The sequence below is a fragment of the Accipiter gentilis genome, chromosome 15 (genome assembly GCF_929443795.1).
Source record: "Accipiter gentilis chromosome 15, bAccGen1.1, whole genome shotgun sequence".
Classification (NCBI taxonomy): domain Eukaryota; kingdom Metazoa; phylum Chordata; class Aves; order Accipitriformes; family Accipitridae; genus Astur; species Astur gentilis.
This window is the reverse complement of record NC_064894.1, coordinates 30,721,465-30,747,309: the sequence shown is the minus strand read 5'-3', so window position 1 is coordinate 30,747,309 and position 25,845 is coordinate 30,721,465. Positions and strand designations below refer to the sequence as shown.

Here is a 25,845-nt window from a genome sequence, read left to right as displayed (position 1 = left end):
CGCTTTTAATGACACCGGCTTGGATAGAAATGCAGGGCTCGTTTTTTCGTGATGCAGGCTACTGGCGCAGGAGACGAAAATAATAATGACCTGCTCGCGTGGTATTTGGCAACCTCGGCGCTCAGAAGCGCCTTCTGCGGCAAAACTGCCTCAACTTCGACTGAGTTTTCGGTGCCCGCGGTCGACCGTGGCCCGGAGCGAAGGACGCCGCTTCCTCGCCGGCCCCACGCCTGCCTCCATCTCGCAGGGGCTCCATTTTCTCTTCAATCCCCTTTGCCTCCCCCCCGGGGGGCTGCTCCCCTCACAGTCCTCACAGGCCTCGGCCCGGCCTTCCCCGGGCCCCGCCGGCCCGGCCCGGCCCGCCGCGGCGGCGGTTCCCGGCGGGGCCGCTTTCCCGGTCGCACCGCTCGACCAGCGACGGGAAGGGGAGCGGCGGGGCCAGGTCAGTGCCCGCCCGCGGGTCTCCGCTTCCCGGCTCGGCCGGCCCCGGCCCGGTCGGCGGCAGGGGGTAAGGCGGGAGGCGCGGCCCGGCCCGGCCCGGCCCGGTCCGGTCCCCGCGGGGCCGCTGAGGGCTTGGGGCAAAAGTGCGGCGGCCTCGCCGGTGCGGGAGCGGCCGGTGGTGGTTCTGCCTGGAACACGTTGGGTGCTGCGAGCTTCCCCTCGCTTTACTCGGCCTCAGCCCAGAGGCCTCGGGTCTTATTTGGGGAACAGCCGGTTACAGGCCCTGCTTGGCACGCAGCCCTCCCTTGCCGGTTGATTTAAAATAAGTCATCTTTTTTATTTAAAAAAAACCCAAACAAACAACAAAACAGGGCGCTCCAGAGGTGCTTGCCTAGGTCAGACCGAGTGCTACAGTGCGCTTGTCGGGACTTTGGCATTGCACAAGGTCAGCAGCAAGAAACCTCTGCTGGGGAAGGAGCTTCCTCCCCTCTCCCCCTACGGTCTTCGCATTCTTCCCGGGGAGATACCGTGCTTTGGGATGTCTTTGCTTCCCGAAATTTAGGGTGTAGAGCCAAGGGGCCAGGTGACACGCTGTCCTGGGGTGCTTCTGCTAGTTCCCAGCCCGGGTTACAGGGGAGCAGGAGATACGTCCCTGAGAACCATGCTGCGTGGCCGGTTCTGACATCGGGATGCAGTTTTGCTGTCAGCAGGAGTGTTTACTGGTGTGGTAAGGAGAGCAATAGTAAAGAGGCGTTTACCAAGTGGAATTCAGAGTGCTGCTCGACTACAGAACCTTTTACAGTTTTCAGGGCAAATTAATCCTAGGGAAAGCGTCCGTATTTGCAGTTACAGCTAAAATGAATTCATCCTTACTCTTTTTATGGTTTAGGATTTGGTGACTGAAAAGCAAATGGTGAGCTGGTTGTGGTTGTTTCTGCTCCTGTGAAGTAGCACGTCTGTTTGTTTTAAAGGTGTCTAAAATACACCTAGTGGGCAGTGAGCTTTATGTGAACTTAAAAGTGTTTTCTGTCATTGTTATAGAGGGTCCTTTGCTGCCAGAGCCAAAGACAACCGCTTTAGATCAAAGCATTAAAAAATAAAGGGCCTGCATGCTTTTTGCAGAAGGTAACGGACTCTTGCTCTCACCCTCTGCTGTGAAACTCAAGATCTTGTACACACCATGTGACCAAAATCAAACGTGTTTAGGTAGTGTCATGTGTATTTATGGAAAGACTTCTTTTGTCAGCTGTTTTGCATCCCTGAATACCATTATTTTTCACTGGACTTGGGTATGTTTCTGTGGGGTTTCTTTACTAGCTCTTCAAAATAATTAACGTGATTAAAAGAGAATATCATTGGTTAGGAACAGAGAGACAATTCACATCTAAACCTTAGCCTTCAGGGACTATTAAAAAATACAAAACTAAACAAAGAACAAATAATTTGGAAAACACATGGGTTGCTATCCCCAGAATTGAGCTGCTCAGAAACAATTTAAAAAACAAGGGAAAAAAGAGAGGTAGAAGCAGAAAAGAGGTGTAAAGGGTAAGCCAGCTTAAAACTGAAGCCACAGACAAGTTTGGTTTTTTTACTTACAATGTTAAAAGTTTTTTTTCCCCCACAGTTTATTTTTATTTCACATGTGCATGATTTGAAGCCATTTCAATTAGTTAATTTGGACATCTTCTCCCTTCTTGTTCTCTCAGCTTCTGGACAGGTAAACATTATTTCTACTGCTGACATCTAGAAACTAGGAGGCCTGAGCTTCTTGTTCTCAGTAATAATATAGAGGCTAAAAACCTGTCCTTTATAATACCAGCTACTTTTAAAGCCTGTTTTTAGAGGAGTCATGAAGTTCTTTAAGTATCTTCACACTGAACCAGAGGGGCTATTGATCCTACCTAATTTCTCTACAATGTGGGTACCAAAGAGAATGCGCTAAAAATTTCAACAGGGTTCAGCAAGTTTGAGAGCCACAGCATCTTGAGAAAGGCATGAGCTCGAGACAGCTCCTGTTGAACTTGGTAGGAGTCCCTGCTTTGTGTAGAGATGCAATAGAAGAGGTGCATTTCTCTTCTTAGGGAGGCAGAATTTCCCAAGCTTTGTTTAGTTTCTGTATTTGTAAGTCACACTTTGTCAGTAGCTTTTCTGCTGCTGATCCCTTCGCATGTTTAAGATCTGCTTGCTGTCTTCTTCCCACTGAAGGAAAGCCAGCTGGAGAGGTGACTGCCCTCAGCTTGCCTCAGCTGGTAATTATTAGAGTGGGAAGAACCTGTCAGGTAAGGTGTTTAAGTTAACCTAACCCACACATCACTGAAGAAAGAAGAGAGATGTGTAAGCGGATGAGGTAGATGAAAGGCTCTCTAACCTTCAGGTGAAGGGTGGTGACAAGCAGCTGGCAACACTGGCCTGTTCAGCCAGTGCTGGGGAGGAGCTGCAGGTGAGAGACCTGTGCTCTTGTCTTGATTTGCATCCAGGCTGGCCCCCTTTGATCTTGCTGTTTCTGAATTCCTTCTCTCTGGCCAACACTGGGATTTATTTTCTCCTCTCCCCCTCACCAGTTAGCCACCAGCCCATTGCCCCTAGTTCCAGTCAGCTGGTGTTAATGATATTCACTCATTTTCAACCTACTTCTTTTTGTACAAATGGACTATTTTCATGCTTTGGTTATATTTCTCCTTCACTCTCTGCTTTTTCATCTGCTTTCATGTTATAGGGTCAGTTGTGCCAGTCCTCAGCGTTGGGTCACCACTTGCTTTCCATTCATTCGTGAGTCACTGCAGGAACCCAGTGAAGCATCTGACAGTCACGGTCACTGCTCCCTAGTACGGATGAATGCCTTCTACAGTGACTGGTAAGACACATACACAGGGTTGAACTGTGAATCATCATCGTCTTCAGTTCACATCTTCTGTCCCTTTCTCCGTGCCCTGTCTTAGCGTTTCTGTGCTTGTCACTGAAATTGCAGCTGCTCGAGGTCTTCATCAAGTCAAGTTCTCCTGTGCTGCTTGACCTGTCAGCTGCCCTTGATGCCTTTGGCAGTGTCACAAAAGTGCCTTTCTGATTGTTTTTTTGTTATGTCATTTGAATGTTTTCTCCTCCCTGAGATTTCTTTTGTGGATTTTGTATGTTGGATCCCTTTATTTCTGCTGTGCTTTATCTTGGGATACCTTCATCCAAAACCAGAAATTCAGCTGACCTTTTTTTGCAGGTGACTCATAAGTCTGTATATGTTCATCACACCTGTCACTTCCTGCCCCACGAGAAAGGGCACGCTTATTTCCCTGATGTATTGAAGACACATCCCTGAATCTTTTCTCCCTGTTTTCTTTTGACGATAATTGAGGCACTATCTTTGAGTCGGAATTTTCTCTGCTCATGTATTTTAACTTGCTGATCATTTCTGCGTAGCTGCTCTCTAGTGCGGCGTTTCTTGTTTGTGCGTGCAGCTTAAATGCTCATTTGGGCTCCCAATGTCTAGTTCTCTGGTTTGTCTTAGTTCTTCTACCCATCCAGGAAGTTGCTACCTACATTTCTTACCCATTTCTCTGGCCAGCTGTCTTTATGCTTGCTGGCAGTTGCAACTGGCAACGTTGCTGGAGGTTGCTGTTTGATACAGCATGTTTTAAGAGAAAACATGGGGTTGCAACAGAGTACTGGTGAATGGCAAGGGCAAATATGCCTTTTAAAGAGTTGTGTCTTATTAGTTTCCCCAAGAATCTGCTCAGATAGGGAATATTGGTGCTGGTATTATCCTTATTATTTTTTTTGTTAACATCGTGAGAGCTGAATTTTAACTAGGCAGTTACCAGAGGCTTTTGGAAGGCCTCTGATACATATGCATACACAAAAATACATATACTGTGTGTGAGTGTCTGCATCTAGATACATATATTGCTTTTGCATAACGTGTCATTCCTTTGATACTGAAGTGTTGACATTCGATACGTGTTCATATAACCCACAGGCAAGGGTGTTACAAAATCACTTGAGTGCCAAATGGGATTTAAACTGTTGTTTTGGGTAAGAGGTATGGAATGAACAACTATTGATGTCCATAGGATTGGCTTATCTCTTAGCTGTCACCAGTGATATGTAAAGCTGTAGCACTTAAAACATTTGAAAGATACTAATTGCCTAAAGTGTCCATTATTCCTATACTGTCAGATTTTTTTTTCACTGTAAAAACTGTGCATAAACTGTCTGTACTACAGTTGTTAATGGGTATAGCACGTCTGACTTTTTAAAATTAGACTAAGACTTCATTTCTTTAAGTGTATCTAAATAGATGTAATCATGTTAAACTGAAAATCTGAAAATTTTAGTGTAATAAATATCTCTTGGCTTGTCCTACAACATTGTGCGGGTTACTGCAACATATCTCTCTGGCACTGCTTTCACTTACAATACAAAGAATCAATCTCAGTCATGCCATGGATTCCAAGTCATGCCATAGATTCCAAGTGCTCCATACTGATTGAAACTTTGGGTGTTGTTTGTCAGAGATCAGCAGAAATGCCTTTAGTTTGGGAGAACTGTAGCTTAAATATCATGCTTTTCCTGAGTGGTTAGCTTTCTCAGACTGAGCTGTTAAAATAATCTTGTTTTTATTAGAAAAAGTACTGGGCACTGACTGGTACTGTATGAGATGGTTTTAAAGAAAATAATTCAATGATAATAATTTGCATGAGTCATTAATCATGAGTCATGATCAGCAGGCAGTCATGTCCAATTTGTTTTCTAATCCCGCACTTGCTGATGCTCTTTATTACCATAGTGATAATAATAAAGAGCTGTTAATGCATATAACCACGCAGCTGAAAATGACAGACTTTTTTTGGTGGAATAAAATTTCCATATCTTAAGTCTGTTTTGCTCTGTACATTTTTTGACATGAGAAATCTATAAAAGTGATCAAGCAAGTATAATTTGGCAGGGAGTTAGGTTAACCGAACAGGCTTTGCCCCCCCACCCCCGTGCTTTCAAGCCAATCATTGTGGCTGTGGAGAATTAAATCTAGTCTGTCTTCTTATGAGGATTGGGGAGGCTTTGTATTCATTAAAAACTGGGAGTTAATTGTTCAAACTACGCTTTGCAATAAGAGCCTGCACTATCCATGTTTTTAATGCTTGCTCTCTCCTGAGCAAAGACTGTAGCTGGATGGAAAGGTTTTTTTGCATGAGTATATGTTGGGGAATGACTGCTGAGGTTTTAGAGACAATGGAAGGCAGTTTCTCCTCTGAGAGCCTGAATATTAAAAGAATCATTTAGCTGAGAGATATGCTTTGGAAACCTGTTTTCACTCTTAAATAAAATTTTACCAAGAGAAGTGATTTTGAAAGCTCTGAAAAGTGATGGCTGAAGTGTTGCAGACAATAGGAGAATGTACATAAATGGAGTGTTGAGGTGCAGCAGCAGTTGGGTGATACTGTTTATGAAGTAATGAATCACGTATTCAATTAGATTTTAACTTGATTAAATTTTAATTAGTTTTATTAGCTTACACTTCAGTGTAGAATAGTTGATCGTGACAGATTAAAACCTTGAAATTAGTAGGGAACTCAGAAGACCCTTCAAAGTGTCTCACCAGATGTTAAAAAATGATTCCTTTACCTATTCCAGCATATGTGACCTTATAATGCATAGCTTCGTATAGGCCTTACTAGTTTCTTTGTGTTGCACTTGTGAGATAGTGCTGTATTGGTGGATGCAATGTTGCAGGACAGGTATCAATCTACTGGCATAGGAGGCTCTTCGAAATTGCCTGGTACGACGCATGCTCCTCCGCATCCTGTAATGTGGTTGCTGTACAAACGCCTCTGTTTCAGTGAGGATTATACCTGCCCCAACAGAAGCATTTTCTACTTTAGTGTAGGATGGTACAGCCAGAGGCAAGATAAGAGTTCACCCGACAGGATTGTTCACTTCTTTCATTATAAACTAATTGTGTGTGGGTTTTTTAATGTGCTTGCTTGTTCATGTGTATATAATAAATGTTTTAAGAATTTTGAGTCTGTAAACTGTAAGATGCCCTGAACACAGTGTAAAATGTAGCTGTCACCAAGTTCTGTCTCAATGAGTATGTTTGTGTTCTGGGTTAACCTTAGAAAAAATTTCCAGGAGCTTCTTGCCAATTTTCAAAGAATCTTGTTTCTGCCGAATATGATTAAGAAAGAAAGATGGTCCTTTCCCAGTTCTCAAAAAAAAAAGAGCATCTACCATGTCTTCTGAACAGCTGTATCCATTAAAAAGGGAGTTGGGGCAAAGCTAGAGCTAGTCTAGCAAATTGCAAGATTTAAATATAACAAATCTTTTTATGTGTCCTGTGGGGGTTCTTTTGATTCCCACTCTGAGTGGCTTCTACGATGACTTCTTTTTCAGATCAGCTGTCTCCAGTTCAGGGTTTACCCCATTTCTTTCAAATCACTTGTAAACCACTTTCTCCAGTAGACTCTTTTCCAAAGTAAATAAAATAAGGCAGAGCCGCAGATCAAGAATAATATTTGATAATGACTTTCTTATTATTTCCTGATACACAGGCATACATTGTCGAGTGGAAATAGTGGAGGAATAAGCCATGGGTATACTGGCACATAGAAATAATTTACCAATATTATGTACCTTTATAAAAGGCAAGTGTGGTGCTCAATACATAATACTGTTGTACTCTTTTCCTCCTTTGGAGTACTCCACAGGTTCTGGTGCTCTGTGTCCAAGTGAGATCAATTCAAAGTGCTGCTGGAATGGCTGGGAAAAATATATAGCTACCAGGGGCTAAGCAGACTAACTAGTTTTAAGGTGGAGTGTGATCAATGTGTTTAGTGGAATTAGGTGACAGTGAATGGACCTCAATGTAGGAATGGTCTTCAGTTCTTAATTTTTGTGTTCCTCAAGTACTTCTCTTGGGAGGGTCTTGCTGTACTAGTTGCTTACAGAAAAGCCGGAGATCCAGATCCTGGAAACTAGGGGTTTTGATAGGATTTTTCCTCCAACACAGGTGTGGGGTTTGGGTATTTTTTGGGGAGGGAGGATGAGGGAGGGTTTGGAAGATTAGTACGGAGTAAGTTAATCTAATGGAATACGTAAAGGTCTTAGTACAGTTCTTGAGCCTCTTTCATGTTCTGCATGTAAATACTTTTGGGTAATTTTTGCAAGAAAATATTTTAAAAGATGCTAATTTCTGGCTTAACTACTAAAATCACTTTATAAAACTCCTATTAACTTTGTGGGAGTAGTTTCAAACTACTGGATTTTGCAAATACAGTCTGCAGTGATTTCTGTAGACTTTATGATTGCATCACCTTTATATTAGTTTCTGCTGTCTTGCTTCCCTCTCTGTCAGGACTGAGGTGGATCTCAAAGGAAGTTTCCTGATTTCCCCCTGCCTCATTTATTTCCAGAAATGGCCATTTCTCTGTGGAAGAACTTACTTCAGACTACAAAGGAAAGGCTCCTACAACAAAGAAGGATGTCACTGTATAGTGGTGCTCATGGCTATGAGGAAGAATTGATAAAGAAGAAACTTCAGCAGTTTGCTGGTGGATCCATCAACCTTTCCAAAGAAGACAATGGCATTGGAATACTTACTTTGAACAACCCAAAGCTGATGAATGCCTTTACAGGTATTAGTTGTTGGGATTGCTGGTTTGCTGGGGTTTATTTTCTCCTTCAGTTACCCATTTTAGCATTTTGCCTAAACAAAATGGAAAGTTATGCCTTACCGTTCCTTACTTAAAAGAAGAAATGTTTAAGTTTTATTCAGATGTGCAGCAAATACCCACTGTTCTGCATAGTAGTTTTGCCATAAAGGTCATAAGAATATAAGAAATTCTCAAGGACACAAGGAGTGTCTGGCAGAACATGCCTCTTCCCCTTTTTTTTTTCAGTCAGCACAATGCTGCTACTGTGCTCTTTCTTGTATCTCCTTTTGCTTTGTCACTACTGCTCTGGAACATAAAGGGTATTTTTATGGGGGTGGGAAGATGCCATCTTTGTTTTGTAGGTGGTGTAGAAAGGGTGAGTTTACTTCTTTGTTCTTTACCTAAAGCCTTCCCTGTAACTTGAGCTTCTGTAATTTGGTCTTTTCCAGTCACCCAAACTGACTTCCATTTCTTCTTCATTTGCCTTATGTCTTAAATACCAATGTCTGGTTAATTGAAGATCAGATGAGCTAGGTATTCTCAGCTGTTGCAGATCAGGAATCTACTTAATATGCTTTTATACTGGACAATACTTAGCTATCAAAACCAAGTGTTCTATTTTATTAATTATTTAATTAATGAAGTTTTATGAGAGGCTTTTGGTCTCCAAGGTAGGTATATTTGCTGTCTCAACTGTCGAGAATATACCAATTTATGCTGTTCTCTTCAAACATAAGTGGCACAGATTCAGAGCCTGCATCTGCCTGAGCTGCAGCTATGCCTAAGCCTTTACTGTAAGAATGCCTTTATCTCTTAATATTTTGAAATGGATATGTTTGTGTCATCTTGTTAATTTCTTTTTTGCTGTTCTATTTTCCTGCCCAGTTCTTACCATTCCTTTGCTGTCAGCAAATATGTTTACAACCCACTAGCAAAGCATAGAGCTGTTTACATGAGGAATGTCAATCTACTCCTTCCACTAATGATTGGAAGGAAAGCTGAAAGGAAGAGAACAATGGAATTAGTGGTAATGCACCTAGACAGGTCTGCAGTTTCTCTTTTGTTTCCCTTTAAAAGCTCACGTATAAAATCATTGCCTAACTTGAGAAGTTGTAGCTAAAAGACGTTAGCGTGGGGATTGTCCTTCTGAATACCTCCCTGTCAGCATACATGTTATTATATAATCATAATTACATTGTTGTTTCCTCTTTTTCTACAGATTGGTTTTTATTTTTGACTCAAAACAGAGCTGTGCAAGGTACAGCTTGTAGGCTGTGTGCTCTCAGCTTACTTGTTGTGGAAGTTGAAAGGGGCATGAGAAATGAGATGCAATAGCAGAAGGAGAAAGGACAGACAAAGCCCAGTCTGCTATGGAGATCAGATGTAATACAAGTCAAATTGCTTAAACTAAACTTTCACAGAAACTTACAACTATGTTCTCTGTCTTCTAGGTGCTTGGCAGAAGGGGCTGGCAACTGATGTGTTGAAGTGCTGAGCAGTTGCAGCAGCTATTTAGGCCACTGGTGGCTGTGCTTTGACTATACAAAGTGCTATATAATGTTGGTGTACTGAAATCACATCTCAAATTGAGCACCCAAATTTAGCAGTTATTTTCTCTGTTGCTCAGTTAGTGGTCTGTAAAATAATATCTTCTCTCTTTATAGAATTGCTGTGAAAATAAATTATTAGTGTATGTGAATTAGATGCTCTAGTAGCAGAGAGGAGCTACAAAAAACCCCTGAGGAAATTAATAGTTGTGTCTTTGTTGCAGACCCTGATTAGCATGTAGCAAATGAGCCATGGGATCAGGCAGTTCTCTTCCATGGTAGTATGTAGAGCCCTGTAGAGAGCAGTACTCCATTTTGCTCGGTAATATGCACAAAAATTTGCTCTGGAAAATATTCCTATGGCAGTTCAATAAATTACTCCTCCTTGCTCCTGTGCACCTCTGCTAGAGACTTTTGTTCTTACAGGAGGGAGAGTAGAAGCAAAATCATGCTGGCCCCTTGGCTGCTGTGGCAGATGGCATATTAATTTGTGCTGCTCTTCATTTCATTTTAACATTACTGTCTGTAAACCATAGTTGCTGAGGAACTAGCAAGCACTTGATCCTTTTCCTTTTGTTGTCTATCAAGTAATATGCTTCAGGAGAAGTATGGAAAGAGATGGGATGTGCAACCCATAAATTGCCCCAGCAAGACCTGGTTGACTAGAGCCTGTAAATACCTCCTTCCCCCCGCAAATAAATTCTATTGATTCTGTGTCTCAGAGCTTCCAGATAGTGGCAGATGTGAATTTATATATATGTGTATGCTTCCTTTAGAAAGCTGCAAAACATCATTAAACTGTTGAGAGAAATCCTATTTGCCAGGCATTTACTTTACACAGCAGCTTTTTATCTCAAAGGAATTATGTTTATTCTAAGCTTGAGCAACTCATGGAACCAAAAGCAGAACAAAATTGTTGGCAAATTGCTAATGGGCAATGTGGAGGTTGTTATGCCTTTTTTCTCTTCTTAATTGGAATCTGATAGCCCCCTGTTTGAAATGGTCTCTTTGGAAACAGATGCTAATAATGTCAGTTTAAGCCTGGTGGAACCAGTTTCAGCAGCCCAAACTCTTGCTGAACTAAAGTTGAATTTAACTTTAAAAAAAAAAAAAAAAAAAAAAAAAGCCAGCCTGCAGGAATTAGATAATAATGGTGATAATTTTATTTTCTAGAATTGACTTTAAAGCATTTATTCTCAGAGTATAATTAAGCTGCAAACAAATTATTCCAAGTAGATTTAGTTCTGTGAAGAGCATGAACTTACTGGTATCAAATACTGAAGGACCAAGACTGGCAGAATGAGGATTTGCTTTAGTATTGTGTCCTTGTCATTATATAAGACATCATGGACTATATATGTTGGTAAAATAATAGTTCAGTGTTGCCAGTAATGGAAGGGATCCTCTCCCAGGAGGATGGGACAGGCTCTGGCCAGTGTCTCTTGTCCCCTGCTGTTGCATGTAACTGGCTCACATGGTTCCTTTTTGTAAACTCCATTTTACAGTTAACTACAGTTTTGGCTCGTAATACTCTGTGGAAAGACGCTTCGGTACCTCACTGTTTTAACTATTAAAAGCACCACAAACAGTGGTTGTGCTGTCTTGATTCTGGCAAAGCCTGGATGCCAGCCCAAATACTCTTCTTGTACAAAAACTTGGCAAATATGCAAAAAGTTAAATCCACAGGGTTGATGCACATCTATTTAAACAGTAACATTTGTAGAAAAGTCGTTGTTGAGTGTACTGTTAGGCTGGGAAAGCATTTCAAGTGATGACCCATGAAAATCTTATCTAGGCCTAGTTCTGCTCTGTATTTGCATTCATGGCTTGGATGATGAAATAGAAGGTGAACTGCTGAAATGGTTAGATGACCCTGAACTGGGAGAGCTTGCAAGAAGATTGTTATTTGGAGCAGAGGAGTGGAATGCAAAGTGATCTTGATTAACTGCTACAAAGAGCTCAAGATCAACAAGGTGAAATTCAATGAAAGCAAATGTAATGTAAAACACACAAAAAGCATAACTGAATTATAAATACAGAAGTGAAAGGAACCAGTAAAAGTGCTGGAATTTGTTACAGGATCGTAGTTTGGACCTGACAGTGGAAAAAACCCAACCCAATGTCATTCTGGTATATAATATGTAATGCCCACTTAATTATTGTCCTCCTCAGGAACATTGTCAAAATGTGCTATTTCAGTGGCTCATACCAAGCCTAAGGTGGAAGTGCTTGACTGAGCATTCACTCAACGTGGTGCTGGGAAGCTTACTCCATAAAGGAACTGCAAGGAAAACAAGCAGGAGGTGGGAAAAAAAAAAAAATCTGCCATGTCAGGATGGCTACTAACAGGCAATTTCAGAACAGGAAGAGTTCTGTGCATGCAGGTGTAGGTCAAAAAACCAACACTCTTGACAGAAAAGGAAAGAGCCCTTGAGAGTATTAATCTAAAGCACATTTATTTCTGAAGAAGGTAGGCCTGTCCATCTAAATTCTTGTCAAAGGAGGGTAAAGCTGAGAGTGTCATCAGCCTGTATGTAGCCTGCTTTCTGAAATTAGTTTCTGTAAATGTCTTCTCTTAAGAATATAACTGAATGAGAGTTACAGGCATTCAGAGAGGAAGAGCTGTAAGTTAATGCTTGGTAAGCACAGTTGGTGTGGTAGATGCTTCAGTCTACGATGAGCTCTAGAAACAGGAGTTTGTAGAGTTCCTTGTCAGAAAGGGTACTTAAGCTAACATACGAGAATATTATGTTTAAGCTAAAAATAAAAAGCTAGTACTGTACAATCCATATATTTGGAGCCTAGGATATACTTTGTAAAGAGAGCCTTTCTAAAAAGGTACCAGGGAGGGAATCAAAGATGTTTTAGAAAGACTTTTTTTTTTTTTTCTTTCCTTCCTTCTTGTCCTTTTAAAAGATAAAAGACACTTTGCGCCTCTTTTCAAATATATCTTTATTTTCTTTTGGATGGATACTTCTAAATGTCCTTGGCCTCCAGCGTAGTCTGCTCTTTAGCCTTTTATAGGCATCTTTATTAACACTGACTGGTTGTGCCTCGAGCCTACCTTGCACATGATTCTTTTCTGTACTCTGCCAGTTCTTTGGGCAGGGTGAAATGGCAGTAACATCAAAATGACTAGATGGACAGATCTGGATGGATACATGTAAGTTCATGGGTCCTGAATGCACGTAATTGCAAACAAAAATAAATCAGGTAGAGTTTATGCTTACCTCCTTGCACTTTTTTTTTTTTTTTTTGAGTATAACACAAATATCTTTCATGCAGAATATCCTTCAGAATTTTGGGAAGTGCATCCTTGAGGAAAAAAAATGTATGTCAGTGCTTATGAGCGGGATTTAAGGTGATGCCGTCCCTTGTGTTTTTAAGTCCATCACTTATTAACAATAACTTGGTGGTGAAAAATGTAACATAAAACATGATAGTAATAATAATTTCCTGTTAAAAATTTTGCTTGTCCCCTCTTGTGACAGGTACTATGATGCTAGAACTCCAGGAGAGGGTAACCGAACTGGAAAACTGGAAGGATGGCAAAGGCCTTATCATCTATGGTGCAGGAAACACCTTTTGCTCGGGATCTGACTTGAATGCTGTCAAAGCAATATCCAACTCCCAGGCAAGTAGTGATAAAAATTAAGGTTTTTTGAGAAAAATGAGCTTTCTGATATTCTGAGATACTTTTCAGACAGAAGTGTTGCACTATGCTTCTGCGTCAATTTTACATGCAAGTCACAGAATGGAGCTTTTAATGGTTGAAAAAATGCTGGCAACCGCTTTAAGCCATAGCTTAAGTGTTATTGTAATTGATTTGTAACTCTGAATTTCTACATTACATCTCCTTTTTAGCCTTTTCTTTTTAAAAAGTCATTTCAGTTTCTCAGAGCAGTGTATGGTGAATTTACACATCAAATAATCTGTGCTTCAGTAGTTTGACCTTTAGAAGCAGATACAAGTAATCATTTCTCATATATTCTAAAGTCAAAACCAAATTTAAGTAGCATGGCTGCTATTACAGAAAGGTTTCAATTTCGTCAAAACTGTGCTTGGACTGGCATAAAATGGAAAGACAGCTGCAATTCTTGTGCTGTAGTCCAGTCAGGTAAGTCATGTGAGTAACTATGGGGTTGAAGAGGACAGGGTTTGGCAGTTTTTCACTCATGCCACCCGTCTTGACAACTTTCACACATGCTGCAATTTTTTAAATGGGTTAATATGTAGTTTTTGGCAATGTGAAATAGGACTTTGTCAGCTGCAGGGGAAGGGGGTCTTCCTGTGCTGCTCTTACATCCCAGTTAGCAATTGCGGTAACTGGCATCCTGGTGCTTTTTTGTGGCCACTTCAAGTTTGAGGATTTAACCACACAGATTAGGCATTTAATTGAACCTTCCAGTAAGACGACCAACTCAAAAACTGATTAATCTGGTATTTGTCTTTAGTGATGATTTGTTTCTGTTGATGAAACTAAATATCATAAAAAACACAATGTCTTAAATATTTCTGGCCTGATAAAACAGGATGGTCCGGTTTTCAAAAGGTATAGGAGGCTTTGTTTCCTTTGTGGAACACCATTAGAGGTATGCTTTTCTTAATATAGACATACCATGCTTTATAGATATATATGTTTTGGGGGGAGTTTTCTTTTGGATGCTTTATAAGCACTGGTCATTTAAAAAATATAGATATATTTGTGATTGGGGGGGGTAATTTTTTCTTTTTTAATGTGAAATTTTAAGCTTATTTTAACATTATAGCAACAGAAAAGGAACTGAAACCAAACATGGGTGAATTCTTTTCTTATCTGCAGTCTAGGCTTTTCTTCAGAGTTCTGCATTCAGTAAGTCTCAGTGATTCTGCTTCCATACTCTCTTTGACATTTAATATTCTGTCTATATGTTTATAGAAATTACTTGGAGCCACTGCAGTGGCAGAGAGGGCTCTTGTAAGGATTAGGGTCCCTAACAGATACACTGGGCAGAATGAAATGCGTAGGTATTAATTATAACTTTGTTGAAAATTCTCTGCAAAGAATCTAGAATTCATGCTAGTGCTGATCTGTAAGTGTAAGAGTCACCAGAAATGCTCCAGGAATAGTTAAACTTGGCTGCTTTCTATTTCCTCAGGAGAGTTCAAACTATCCTGAACTGAGAGTTTCTTTGTAACAGCCAACTCCTAAACCATCTGTTTGGTGGGATTTAATAGTCTTTATTAAATAAAACTTTAATAGAATAAGGAATAGCATTTGCTGTTTGCTAGTCTTGCAGAACTCTGCTCTCTAACTCGCTGCAGATGAGAGAGTTTTGTCTGGTTTCAGATTAAAAGAGCATTAGGTTAAGTTTTCTGTCCACAGGCATCCCTAAGGCAAAAGAAAAAACAGTGAATAGCTTCGTGCCTGAACTGGTATGTTTTTCCTTTTTTTTTTTCCAAGGCTGCTTTAGCCCATAGCTTTTAGTAATTACAGAAAACACTTTCATTTTGTTCAACCAGTTGGTTGAGGGAAGATTGTATTTTTCATCGTCTATGATACAGTTTGCCTTTCCCTGTGGTGCAGAAAAGGCAGAATAATGGCCAAGAATGCTGAAGGATTTTCGTGCCCCCTAGTGGCCCCTCTTCCTTTTCGTCCCCCTCTTCGTCCCCCTCTTCCTCTTCGTCCCCCTCTTCCTCTTCGTCCCCCTCTTCCTCCTTCCATGTTTAGTTGTTCCTAACCCTGAAACAAACCCAGGTCCCCACCTCTTCTTCTTTGGCGAGTGCTAACATTATGTGACCAAATCACGGAAGGCAAATTAATAGTGGAATTTAAAAACAAAAAATGATTTTTCTTTCTGTCCTTGTAAGCCTGGTTACCAAGAGCAATAACCTAATTCTGGAGGGCGACTTGAAAAGCTGGCTAGCTGAAAAGCAGTAGAGGCTCTTGAAAGGACGGCTGAGAGGAAGGAGGCACAAAGGAGAATTTGACTTTCCTTGGCCCCTGTCTAGAAGCCCCAGGACGGAAGTTCCCGAGCAGTAAGCCGCGGAGGAAGGACTTGCCAGCAGTTGGAGATGGTGTGGAAATACTGTTCTAACTGTAGTGAAAGTGGACTGTAAGCTCTTGCAGCAAAAAGAGCCAGTGGTACAGTTTTCTACTTTATGAAGGTGACTTTCTTCTTTCCTGCCTCCCCTAGCCCCACCGCGAACTATTAATCCTTTTCTTCCATACGTAGTGCATACTGTATGATACCTCACTTTCTGCTTGTTAGATTTCTTCCTACTCCAAGTCCAGTATTAGAGCTGAAAATGTGATTATTCCACTAGACTCCAGTGAATATCCCTCTTATTTAGATAAAATACTCTGACTAGTAGCCTCCTTTTTCTTATCAGGAAGGTTTGAGGGGTATGTTGGCCGGGACTCAAGTAATTGTGATTTTTATTTTTTCTTCCCCCCCAAGTGTTTTCTGTGCAGGCATTTTTTCCATGTGATACACAGTAATCTCTCTACCACCTGAGAATATGAAGACCTTTCTTTTGTCTGCTCTGTCATAACTGCATTTATCAAGCTGGTCTGTTCTGGCATTAATCTTTAATTACCATTTTGCATTTTGGTATGAATTGAGATGGCCAATTTGAATGCAAGGACTCTGCTGTGATGAAGTGAAAAATTACTTTCTCTGAAGAGCTTTTTTGCAGCTTCATCCTGGTGGTTGTAGTATGGGAATTGTGCAAGTCCATGCCTGAGAACTGGTACCCCCTATGTTTGTGTGGGTTTTAAACTTAGCTGTTAAGACAGCTATCATGGAGTATTTGATTGTTCTTTGATTTGGAATGGAAATATTGCTGTTGGTCTCAATGGGTGTAGGAGGTGGGTACAGTGATAACTAAAAGCCTCTTTATAAATCAACATGTGCTGAAATTTTCAAGCAGGCCTTCAATGTAATGAAACTGAATTCACTGGTTCCTGTGTAGCAATTGTTGTGACAACTTATATCTGCCAGAGATCTGTTCTTAGACACCATAATGCTGGTTGGTGTTCGGCAGAGTAGGTCTTGGGAACGCAGGAATAAATGGACAATAAATCATCTGACGTTGACCTACTATTATTTCAAGGTCATGTTCCAAGATGTACTGACTTACTGCGTATATTTTCTTTCCCTGAGGTATGAGTCAGAAGCTTTTAATTAAGGCAGATTCTTTAACTTGCCAACCCCTGTAAAACTGTGTTTTAGAAATTAGTAAATGCCAATAAAGATACATTTTTTTGTTCTTTTTCTTCCTACGATTTGTTTGGGGATTTTTTTTGTTTGGTGTTGTTTTTTTGGTTTGGGTTTTGTTGGGTTTTTTTGAAAGACATACTGAAATTGTTATCTACTGCTTTTTTACTTCTATGGTGTCCAAACATTTATTTTTTTTTTTAAATCTGGATTAAATGGCACATGTGTAGTTCAGTGTATGCAGTTCAGTATGTATCTGAACATGGTCATACTGGGTCATTTAGCCCAGTCATTTGTTGAGTTCCTGGTTAGCAGTAGATGTTTGAGAAAGACTATAAGAACAAGGAAGGAAGATAGATAATGATTTTGCTTCAAAATATTCTTTTTTTCCCCAGCAACTTGTGACTAAGACCTCTAAAGCTAGAGGTGTTATCTTGTGTTTAATAACCTTTTGTTGATTTTTCTGTCCTGAGTTTATCTAGTTGTTCTTGAATTCATGTAGTCTTTTAGAGGTTGCAATGCCCTGCTGCAAAGTGTTCCACAGTTTAACTGCATGTTGTAGGAAGAAGTATTTGTTTTGAACCTAGCAGCAACTGATGTTATTTGGAACCCCTTAGCTCTTGTACTGGAAGAGAAGGGAACAATTGTTCCCTATTCACTATTGTTTGCAAGCTGATGTAAAACATAAAGGAGGAGAGAAATAAGAAGAACCTTCTTTCTGGGTTTGGGGGGTTTTTTTTGGCTGAAATGCTTTTGGCCCAAACAATAAAAAATGAAGTTGGTAAATTGTATCTTGTCTAAAACTTTATGGATTTGGAACAGTAAAAAGTATGTAGTGGTCCAAGGTCCTATACAGAATTTTAAAACTCAGCTTTATGGGTGTTTAACTGGGAGTAAGAAGAGGAAATTAAGAGGAAAGAGGAAATTATAACTGAAATTCATATAAATTGATTGAGTTCTGATATTTTTTTTTTAACCTGATTCATGCTAGGTTTTCTATTTGTGCATAGTGTGGTTGGGCTGGAATCAGGGCAAGATTAACCAAAGAGAAAGAAAACCCAGCTAGAGTAAATATAATGAATATTCCTGTCTACTCCATCTGTGTGTTTAATTGCTTCACGTTAGGATCACTTAACATTTTTTAATTTCCTATTTTTTTTGTAGGATGGGATGAATATGTGCATGTTTATGCAAAACACCTTAACCAGACTTATGAGGTAATATATTTTATTTACCTTTCTTTATGAAGTAATTACAAGGATTGGAATATGTTTTGGCTAACTCTTTAACAAGATGTTTAAAGTTAAATACGTAGTTTTAAGTATGTAATTTTGAATCCCAGACCTTGTATTCACACATGTTAATCAGGTAGGTATTTATGGATTTAAATTAGGCCTTGACATTTTGCAACTATTAGACTTTCCAGAGATTGAAACAGGGAAAAAAAGACCTATAGGCTTGTATGTAGAGGGCCAGGAGATACCTAGAGTTAAGGAAATCTAAGCCTTCAGAGTTTCTGAAGCTGACTTCTGTAACTCAGTGGAAATTTGTAGCTCTTAAAAAACAAGCAGGGCCAGCTTATGCAGCCTACACAGGTAACGTTTTTTAATATATTTATTTAATCTTCCCACTTCATAAGAGGACTGTATTCAGTTCTACCATCTGGTACTTCTGAAGAACATTTTTTCCTTTCCTTTAGATTTAGCTTCCCTTAAGAAATCACATTTCTATTAAATCCATGTGTGATAGTCTGTCTTTTTTCTGCTCAGAGCTCTTTGAAGATAAATATTATTTTTCTTTTTTCAAATAATCTATATGAGAAAGTGTTATGAGTTAACATTATTCTGTAAAACTGCCCAGGAGATTGGAGACTTAGTAGCAGTACTACTGTAAGGAATCCTCAGGATCAGAATTAGAACATGTTTGTTGGTCTCTGTGTAATCAAAATTGATGGGGCAAAGCAGAGGAGGAAGTTGTATGAAGATTAAGCCCTCACCTCAAGTGTCTTGACTTAGAGTGTGTTGAAGCTGTGGTTTAGGGGGAGCGCTGAACTGCTGTCTGGGGACATCTCTTGTAGATGGGATCAGACTCCCTCAGAGGGCGCGGAGGCTGACTGTCATCCTGAAGGAGCTGCCTCAAAGGGATCAGAGTATGGATGTAGGGGACTTGGATCCATATCTTCTGGTTCCTCATAGACCATAGGAAAACTGAGGTTACCCTCTTCCAGTGGGTTCACTTGGGCCATAAGAAATTGTTGGTGCTTCTGTTAAAGTAGAAGTAAAACCAAACATGTGATCATGATTGGGAAGCTGACTTCTGAATGTGGTTTCAGAACTGCTCAATGAGTTAAATGTCTCTTGGTAGTAAAAGACAACACAGCTATATCAGCATGCAATTTGTGGGACTAACCAATTGTCTTTATTTCTTAGGGAACTTGGCTTATCTTAAGTCAGTCACTGTTCATTAGCATTCATTTTGCAATGGCAGTGGGGAAAGTTCTCCCTACATACTCTTCCTTCCCTCTGTCCTTTGAATTACCTTGAACATGATTAAATACCTTGAGCATGATTAAATACAACACCATCAAACGTAACAGATTGTTGCTATCCTCAAAGGATGGTTTTGTCCTCCAAAAATAAAGTTTTGTTGATGGCTGAGATGATAGAACTCTGAAGAAGGTGCTGAAGGTCTCGTGCTAAATCTCATTATTTTTAGATAACCCAGCCCTTCCGTTCTTTGTGTCCCCTTCTACTGCTTTCTGTAGTGTACTGGCTTAGCATAGAGTCTTGTGTCGCTGTCCTGTCACTTGCAGGATATTCTTGCAGATAATCTATAGCAGGTATTTTTCATAACACAGTACACGATATTCTCTGATTCCATTTGATATATCTGTCTTGCTGTTTCGTTTTGGGATTCCATATCAATTACAGAATAATCACTTTGGCATAAGTGGAATTGGTATTGTGCTGCTTATCCACAAAGATGTAGTTATTTGAATGAACTGAAACAGTATATTTTTCTGAACTTTTACTATAGAGGTGGTTTACTTGAATTCTTTTGTCATTTCTGAAAGACTAAAAGCATGAACTTTGCTTACAAAACTCTCTTGTGTAGATTGCCTTTGATCAGTGTTGCACTAGTCCAAGGAAAGGCTGTTGGAGGAGGAGCAGAACTTACCACAGCATGTGATTTCAGGTAAGATCAACAATTTGAGTAGCTGTCATGTTGGGTCGGTGATTTAATGACTACACCTATGAAATATGGAAGCTTGAGGAACCACTTTTACCAGGAGTCATGTCCCTGAATTCCAAGGCATTTGGAACTGGGCTTTGTCTGCAGACTTCACAGGAAAAAAAAGTTTGGGTTTCCTGATAGTACAAAGGAAAGATTACTTACTGCCAGGTTATGCAGTTTGAATCACTGTGTAAAACAAGAGCAGTGAGGAGCTTTAGCAACCAACGGTGTTATACACCAAATGGGTCCAACTTCTCACCCCCGAGTGAGAGGTAGGAGGACTGCAAAATTGTATTTCCCCTTATGTCTCTTTATGTGGCTGTCATAAGTAAAAATAAATAAATAAAACTCTCCATGAGTCTGGTATTTCATGTTCTGGGTTTATTATTTGTAACATAACTTCGTGCTGTACAGTTTTTGAAACAAGAGTGTGGGGTGCAGAGGAAAGCAAATGAGGTTCTGTCCCTGTTTTTTTCTATGCAGGTGCAGGGATTTGCCAGCATGAAACAGCTAGCAAAAAGCAGGCGGCTTTAGTTAAAGAGACTGAATGCAGAACAGGAACTGGAAGAAATGAAAATAACAAAATGCCACTTTATATAAACAGTTGCTAATGTGCAAACAGCCTACAGAGGTAGCAGGATAAGCACTGTGCACAGCCTTTATGACAATGAGGAGCTTTTAGTAAAGTTTTTATCTGAGAAGGAGGTGTGCTTTTTCAGAGGGCCTTAGCACCTGAAGTGGGAAAGGAATTGTCCAGAACAAGCTGAAAGTGCTTACATTCCAAAGTAATACTAAGCAAAGTACACTCGAGTATCACAGTGCTGTTCCAGGTATCAGGAACAGGCTTTGGGTAGAGGAGATGGTATCTGCATTGCCTGAGCCACTTGGAGGCAATACTCCTTTGCTTTGAAACTAGGTGCAGCTGTATCTTTCTTCATATCTGCACAGCACCCAGTGAACTGGAACCCCAGCTCTGACTTACGGCCTCTGAGTACAGGCTATATTTATTATAAATGCCTAGTAAATGTGCAGAGAGGTACTGTGTTTGAGAGCTGCAGCGCTGGCAGGAGAGTGCACCTGGGAGACTTAGTAGACCTGTCTGTATCTGTGAGTCCGTTGACAGAAAGTGAATCTTGTTATCCCTAAATAGGAGTTTAGGGAATGTGAACATAATGAAATGGAAATCTTTTGGCTTTCTAAAATATGTAGTTTCTACTTTTACTCCAGCTATGTTGTTTGACATACTGTGTAATTATAGTCATTGTCAAGTAGCTAGTATTTGCATGAGTTGAGCAGCTGCAATTCCTCTGATGTTATTGCCATAATTTTCATAATAACTACAGCTGTTGATCCATCTTCCATTACTTTCTAACACGCCCATTCAGTGCAACTAAATAATAGCAGTTCAGGAGCAGCAAATGGGACTTAATTAATAACAACAACAAGATAGAGAAATGTACTGTGTGCTGCTATTATTGCTCCTGAATTTGAGAATTTTAATACTGGGGGACAAAATCTGGATTTTCTTGAGGACTCTGAGTAGATATTAGTGAACAGATATTCTGTCATGAGTCACTAGATGCCAAAAGAGGAACCTGAGAACAGAAATCAGAAGGGTTTGGTTTCTTCCTTGAATAAACTGTTTGAATATTTTATTTATTTTTATTTATTTTTGTTTTTTAAGAACAAAATGAGTGAGTTGTGGCTGCTTTTAATTCTAAATTTTCAAATCCACCTCTGTTTCTCACAGTTACAGTGTAAGCTACCAGCTGCTTGGTACTGGCCTGAAATATTTTCTTATTTTTATCTCTGCCAGCTTGTACTACATTAATTATACTGATATCGTTGAAGTGATTCACTTGAACCAAAATGGCCTATGTACCTCCTCTGAAATACGGTCTGGCAGCATGATGCACACCTCTACTAAAGTACTAAAGTAGAGGTGCGGACAAATCCAATTTTAAAATAGCTGAGGTGGTTTAAGATGTTACTGATGTATTCGTCCAGTGGCAGTTCTTGTGGCTAATTGTCTCTTACTCTGTTTTAAGCCAGCTCATTTAAAATTGGATTAGGGAGGGCTTGGATGAACTCTGACACATTTATTGCTGACATAAAGGGCAGTGATGAAAAGTGAAAGCACCTTGGGTCACTCCACCTTTTATCTGGAGGAAGAGGTCTTCTCAAAACATCTTCTTCAATCTTAGTGGCTTTATGGGTTGTTGCAGTATGACTATCCGTAAGAGCAACATCCTTATAAAGATTGTAAATATGTGACTGGAAAAAAAATAAATCAATGTCCTGACAAGTGCAAGGTAACTCAAATCCTTTCAGACTTTTTCTGATATGAAAATTGGGAAGGTAAGGCTTGTGACATTGTAATTATTTATCTCAATTATTTCTGTAAAACTGAGTAATGTAAAACCATGCAGGTATGAAACTTGTTTGGACAGCTGAGCAAAAGCTCAGTTTCAGGAAACTTAGACTTTTTTCAGTGTGCCACAGTGGAATATGCTCTCTGAGCCTGTGAAGATGGCTCATGGGTTCTGCTGCCAAATGTCAGTGTATGTTGCGGTTCTGCGTGATGCTGCAGCTATTTCAGTGAAGTGCACAAATGACTGTGATGTTGGACTCGGTGTTTGAATTTTACAAATAATTGAAATGAAGTACGTGTTCTGAGTTCCCCTTATGGAGAAACTTGAAGTGTGTCCTGTACTTACACAGTGCATGAAGTTAAGGAGAACAGATTTGGCAGGGCTGGTGAAGAGATTTGGACAAGAATTGTAGTGGGTTGTTGGGCAGTAAGCTAACAATTAGATATGGGGCAGAGACAGTTTGGTAATGAATGTATTTGTGCAATTAGTGGATCACAATAATCTCTGAGAGCAGTAGCTGCAGTGTGCTACCAGCCAATAGCCATAATAACTAACTTTGCATTCTGAGCTGTCTTCTATTTCACATTGGTGCCTTTGAGAAATCTCGCTGGGGTGATGCCTTTGTAGGTCTTTTAGGCACATCTATAACTTTGAAAATTTGGTCCTATGTCATTTGGCGAATGGACTTCCATTGTACCTGAGTGCTTGTGAAAAATATGGTCTCTTCTCCTCTACCCCCTTTTTTCCTCTCTAATGCTACTGCAGTCAAAATAGAGGTGTGTCACTGCCATGTGAATCCGATTTAAAAGGTGGTGTCTCCAGGCAGCGGATGAGAGTGCAAAGATGGAAAGCTACCCATTTCTCTTACCGTTGACCTCAAAATGGGCTCATAGGTAGAGGCAGCAGTATTCTCCTTTACTTTTTTAGAAAATGAATTAATCAACTATAATTTCTTCAGCTGTAGTTGATGTTGCACAATTAAATTGTGAAGGGCCAGTTTCATTACAGTATCCTACTTAATTAAAAGCACCATTGATTTAAAGAGGTATTTGCTTTGTGAGCAGACATCTGCCCTGTATCTCTAGGCATGGCAGAGTCAAGCTTTTAACAAGGGAAGAAGCTTATGCTAATAATACTGCATTTATCAAATTGACCTTGCTGCATTTTAATTGGATGTTTTCTGTATGTTTGTGAAATATGTAGGCATGCTTAGTATTACATTTTAAGGTGTTAGGCATATTCCATAAAACGCCTAATAAGAGATACAATGAAGTGTGCTGTTATTGAATAGCTTTTGTTGTGTGTGTTCTTGTGCTGACTTGTGTTTATTTATAAACAAGCAGCATTTAGTGCATTAAATGTATTTTTTATGAAATAAAAGGAGCAGAAGAGAATATAACCACTACATAGATGTAGGCCCATTATTACCAACTTTTCAGTTGTTGCTCCTTTAAAAAAGAGGAGGGGGAGAGGCTGTAAAGACATTAGTATTCCACAGTTAGCTTTTCCAAGAATAGGTTTCAGAACATCAGAGCACAACACACTAGCTTCTTTGGAAATATTTGGCTGTATGCAAAGATTTTGGCTTTTAATTTTATCAGGAGGAGCTCTTAGGTACACAAGATGCTGCTGTTTGAAATCAGGGTGCCTCAGTACATAGTAGCTCTTTTCACTGGGCAGAGCATGATATGAATGTAATGGGTTGGGGCTCACATATTCATGAGTTCTTGCAAAGTCCGGGCTGACAAAGCACTTTTCATTAGATGTGACCCCGTAACGTTGCTGCACATCATCAGGAGAAGAATCAGTAGCCAGATCTGAGAGTGGGTTCTCACAGCTTCAGGTGCTTGCTATATGCCATAGATCACTTCTTTTTAACTATATAAAATTTTCCTCTTTTATATATGTATATGTGTGTGTATGTATGTAAGACCTCCTTCAAATCAGTTGGCAATTTTAGAATTCCATTGCAGTCATGCATCACTTCACATTTTTAGAGCCCTGGGAGGTTTGTTAGTACAATTTTCTGATGAATTTTCGGAGAGATGGATTATGGTTTTAAAAGTTTCACGTTGCCTGCCTTTAAGAAGGCTGTTCTTATTTTTGACCTGGCACACTTGACATATGGTTAAGTAATTGCAGCACTGCTAGGAAAGGACTTGAGAGCTTGTATTTTTGGGCCTGTATTTATGGACTGGTATTGGGTTTTTTTCTTTATTACCAGTTTTCATTTGGGTTTGAATTTCATGTGTTTACTGTCTTCCAGGCAGAGGATTTTTTACATAGTCTACAGTTCAAATTTACCACTGTTTGATTTTACTGGAAGTGTAAATAACAGCAACAAAGCACAAATTTGAGTTGACATTTTCTTTCTGAGGTTGTCTTTTTGTAGGGATTTACTTCATTCCAAGTTTTTGGGTTTTGGTTGGGCTTTTTTTTCCCCTTTGGGAGGCCAAACTATCTTATCCTGGGTGAATGAGATTTTTGCTACCAGCATGTGTCTACATTTTAGACCACTTCTACCACGCAATCTTACACCCTTTCTGTTGAACGGTCCTGTCTGCAGCTGATTTGTTGCTGTACAGTAATAATAAATAAGATAACCTGGATAATGTAAAACTTGGATAAGACAGATTTTAGGGAATGCAGACCTGGACCCATGCTGATTCTTGCTGAGATGCTGGGCTGTCGGTACACTGTAGGCTCAAGGAGAACTAGTTTAGGAAGAGTACAAATGCACTGAAATTGTCCATTATGCTTGCATCTGTGAAGTGACTAATCCCCAGCGTAGACACACAGCCCGCAGGTATTTGAGTTTGACACTCCGTTGCTGATCTTCACTACCAAAATAATCTTTTTTAAATATATATATAATCAGGTAGCTCCACAAGTTGGTTAATATGAAGGCTGAGAAGCACTTAGGTATTCCGGTCTGCTGATTCCGAGGTGGGATTATGCTGAGCTGTGGCTTCACGAGAAGGACAGACTGCTCGAGCAGCTTGCCTGGATGTGGGAGGAGGGCGTCCCGGCTGCGCATTCTCAGCTCACTGCTTCTAGTTTGCCAAGCGCCAGTGAAGATGCCTGTATCAGTCAATTATCTCACTGAAAAGCAACAGAGAGCCTAGGTATTTCTTGTTCTTACAGTGAGTTAAAGCGGTTTGTAAAGGGATATAGTTTTGGCTAGAGCCAATGTAAAGGAGGAACTCGGCTTCTAGGAGAAGATGACAAAGAACAAAGGAGGGGATGGGAATACCATCATCTTTTGGCTCCAGGGAGCTGTTAGATAGCCTCAGTTTCCCCTGAGGCCACAGCTTTCAGCTGCCTAACTTTGCATTGGATCTGCTTCCAGAGAATGTATTCCAGAGTCCCCGTTATTGATCTCATTTTTTCAGTCCTGTCACGTGCTATTGGA

The 25,845-nt window shown here is 40.1% G+C and overlaps 1 protein-coding gene across 5 annotated transcripts in view; it reads left to right on the top strand.

Annotated features, from left to right (window-relative positions):
• The first annotated feature begins 348 nt into the window (after positions 1-348).
• ECHDC1 (ethylmalonyl-CoA decarboxylase 1) overlaps positions 349-25,845 on the top strand; it is a 39,300-nt gene continuing 13,803 nt past the window's right edge. The window contains exons 1-7 of one of the 5 annotated variants that reach the window (XM_049818246.1): positions 2,011-2,720; positions 2,816-2,881; positions 3,158-3,295; positions 7,842-8,063; positions 13,120-13,262; positions 17,992-18,044; positions 19,942-20,022. In XM_049818246.1, the coding sequence (XP_049674203.1) occupies positions 3,277-3,295; positions 7,842-8,063; positions 13,120-13,262; positions 17,992-18,044; positions 19,942-20,022 (518 nt within the window). In that variant the 5' untranslated portion in view covers positions 2,011-2,720; positions 2,816-2,881; positions 3,158-3,276. The other 4 variants (XM_049818247.1, XM_049818249.1, XM_049818248.1 and 1 more) reach the window with 4 other exon arrangements.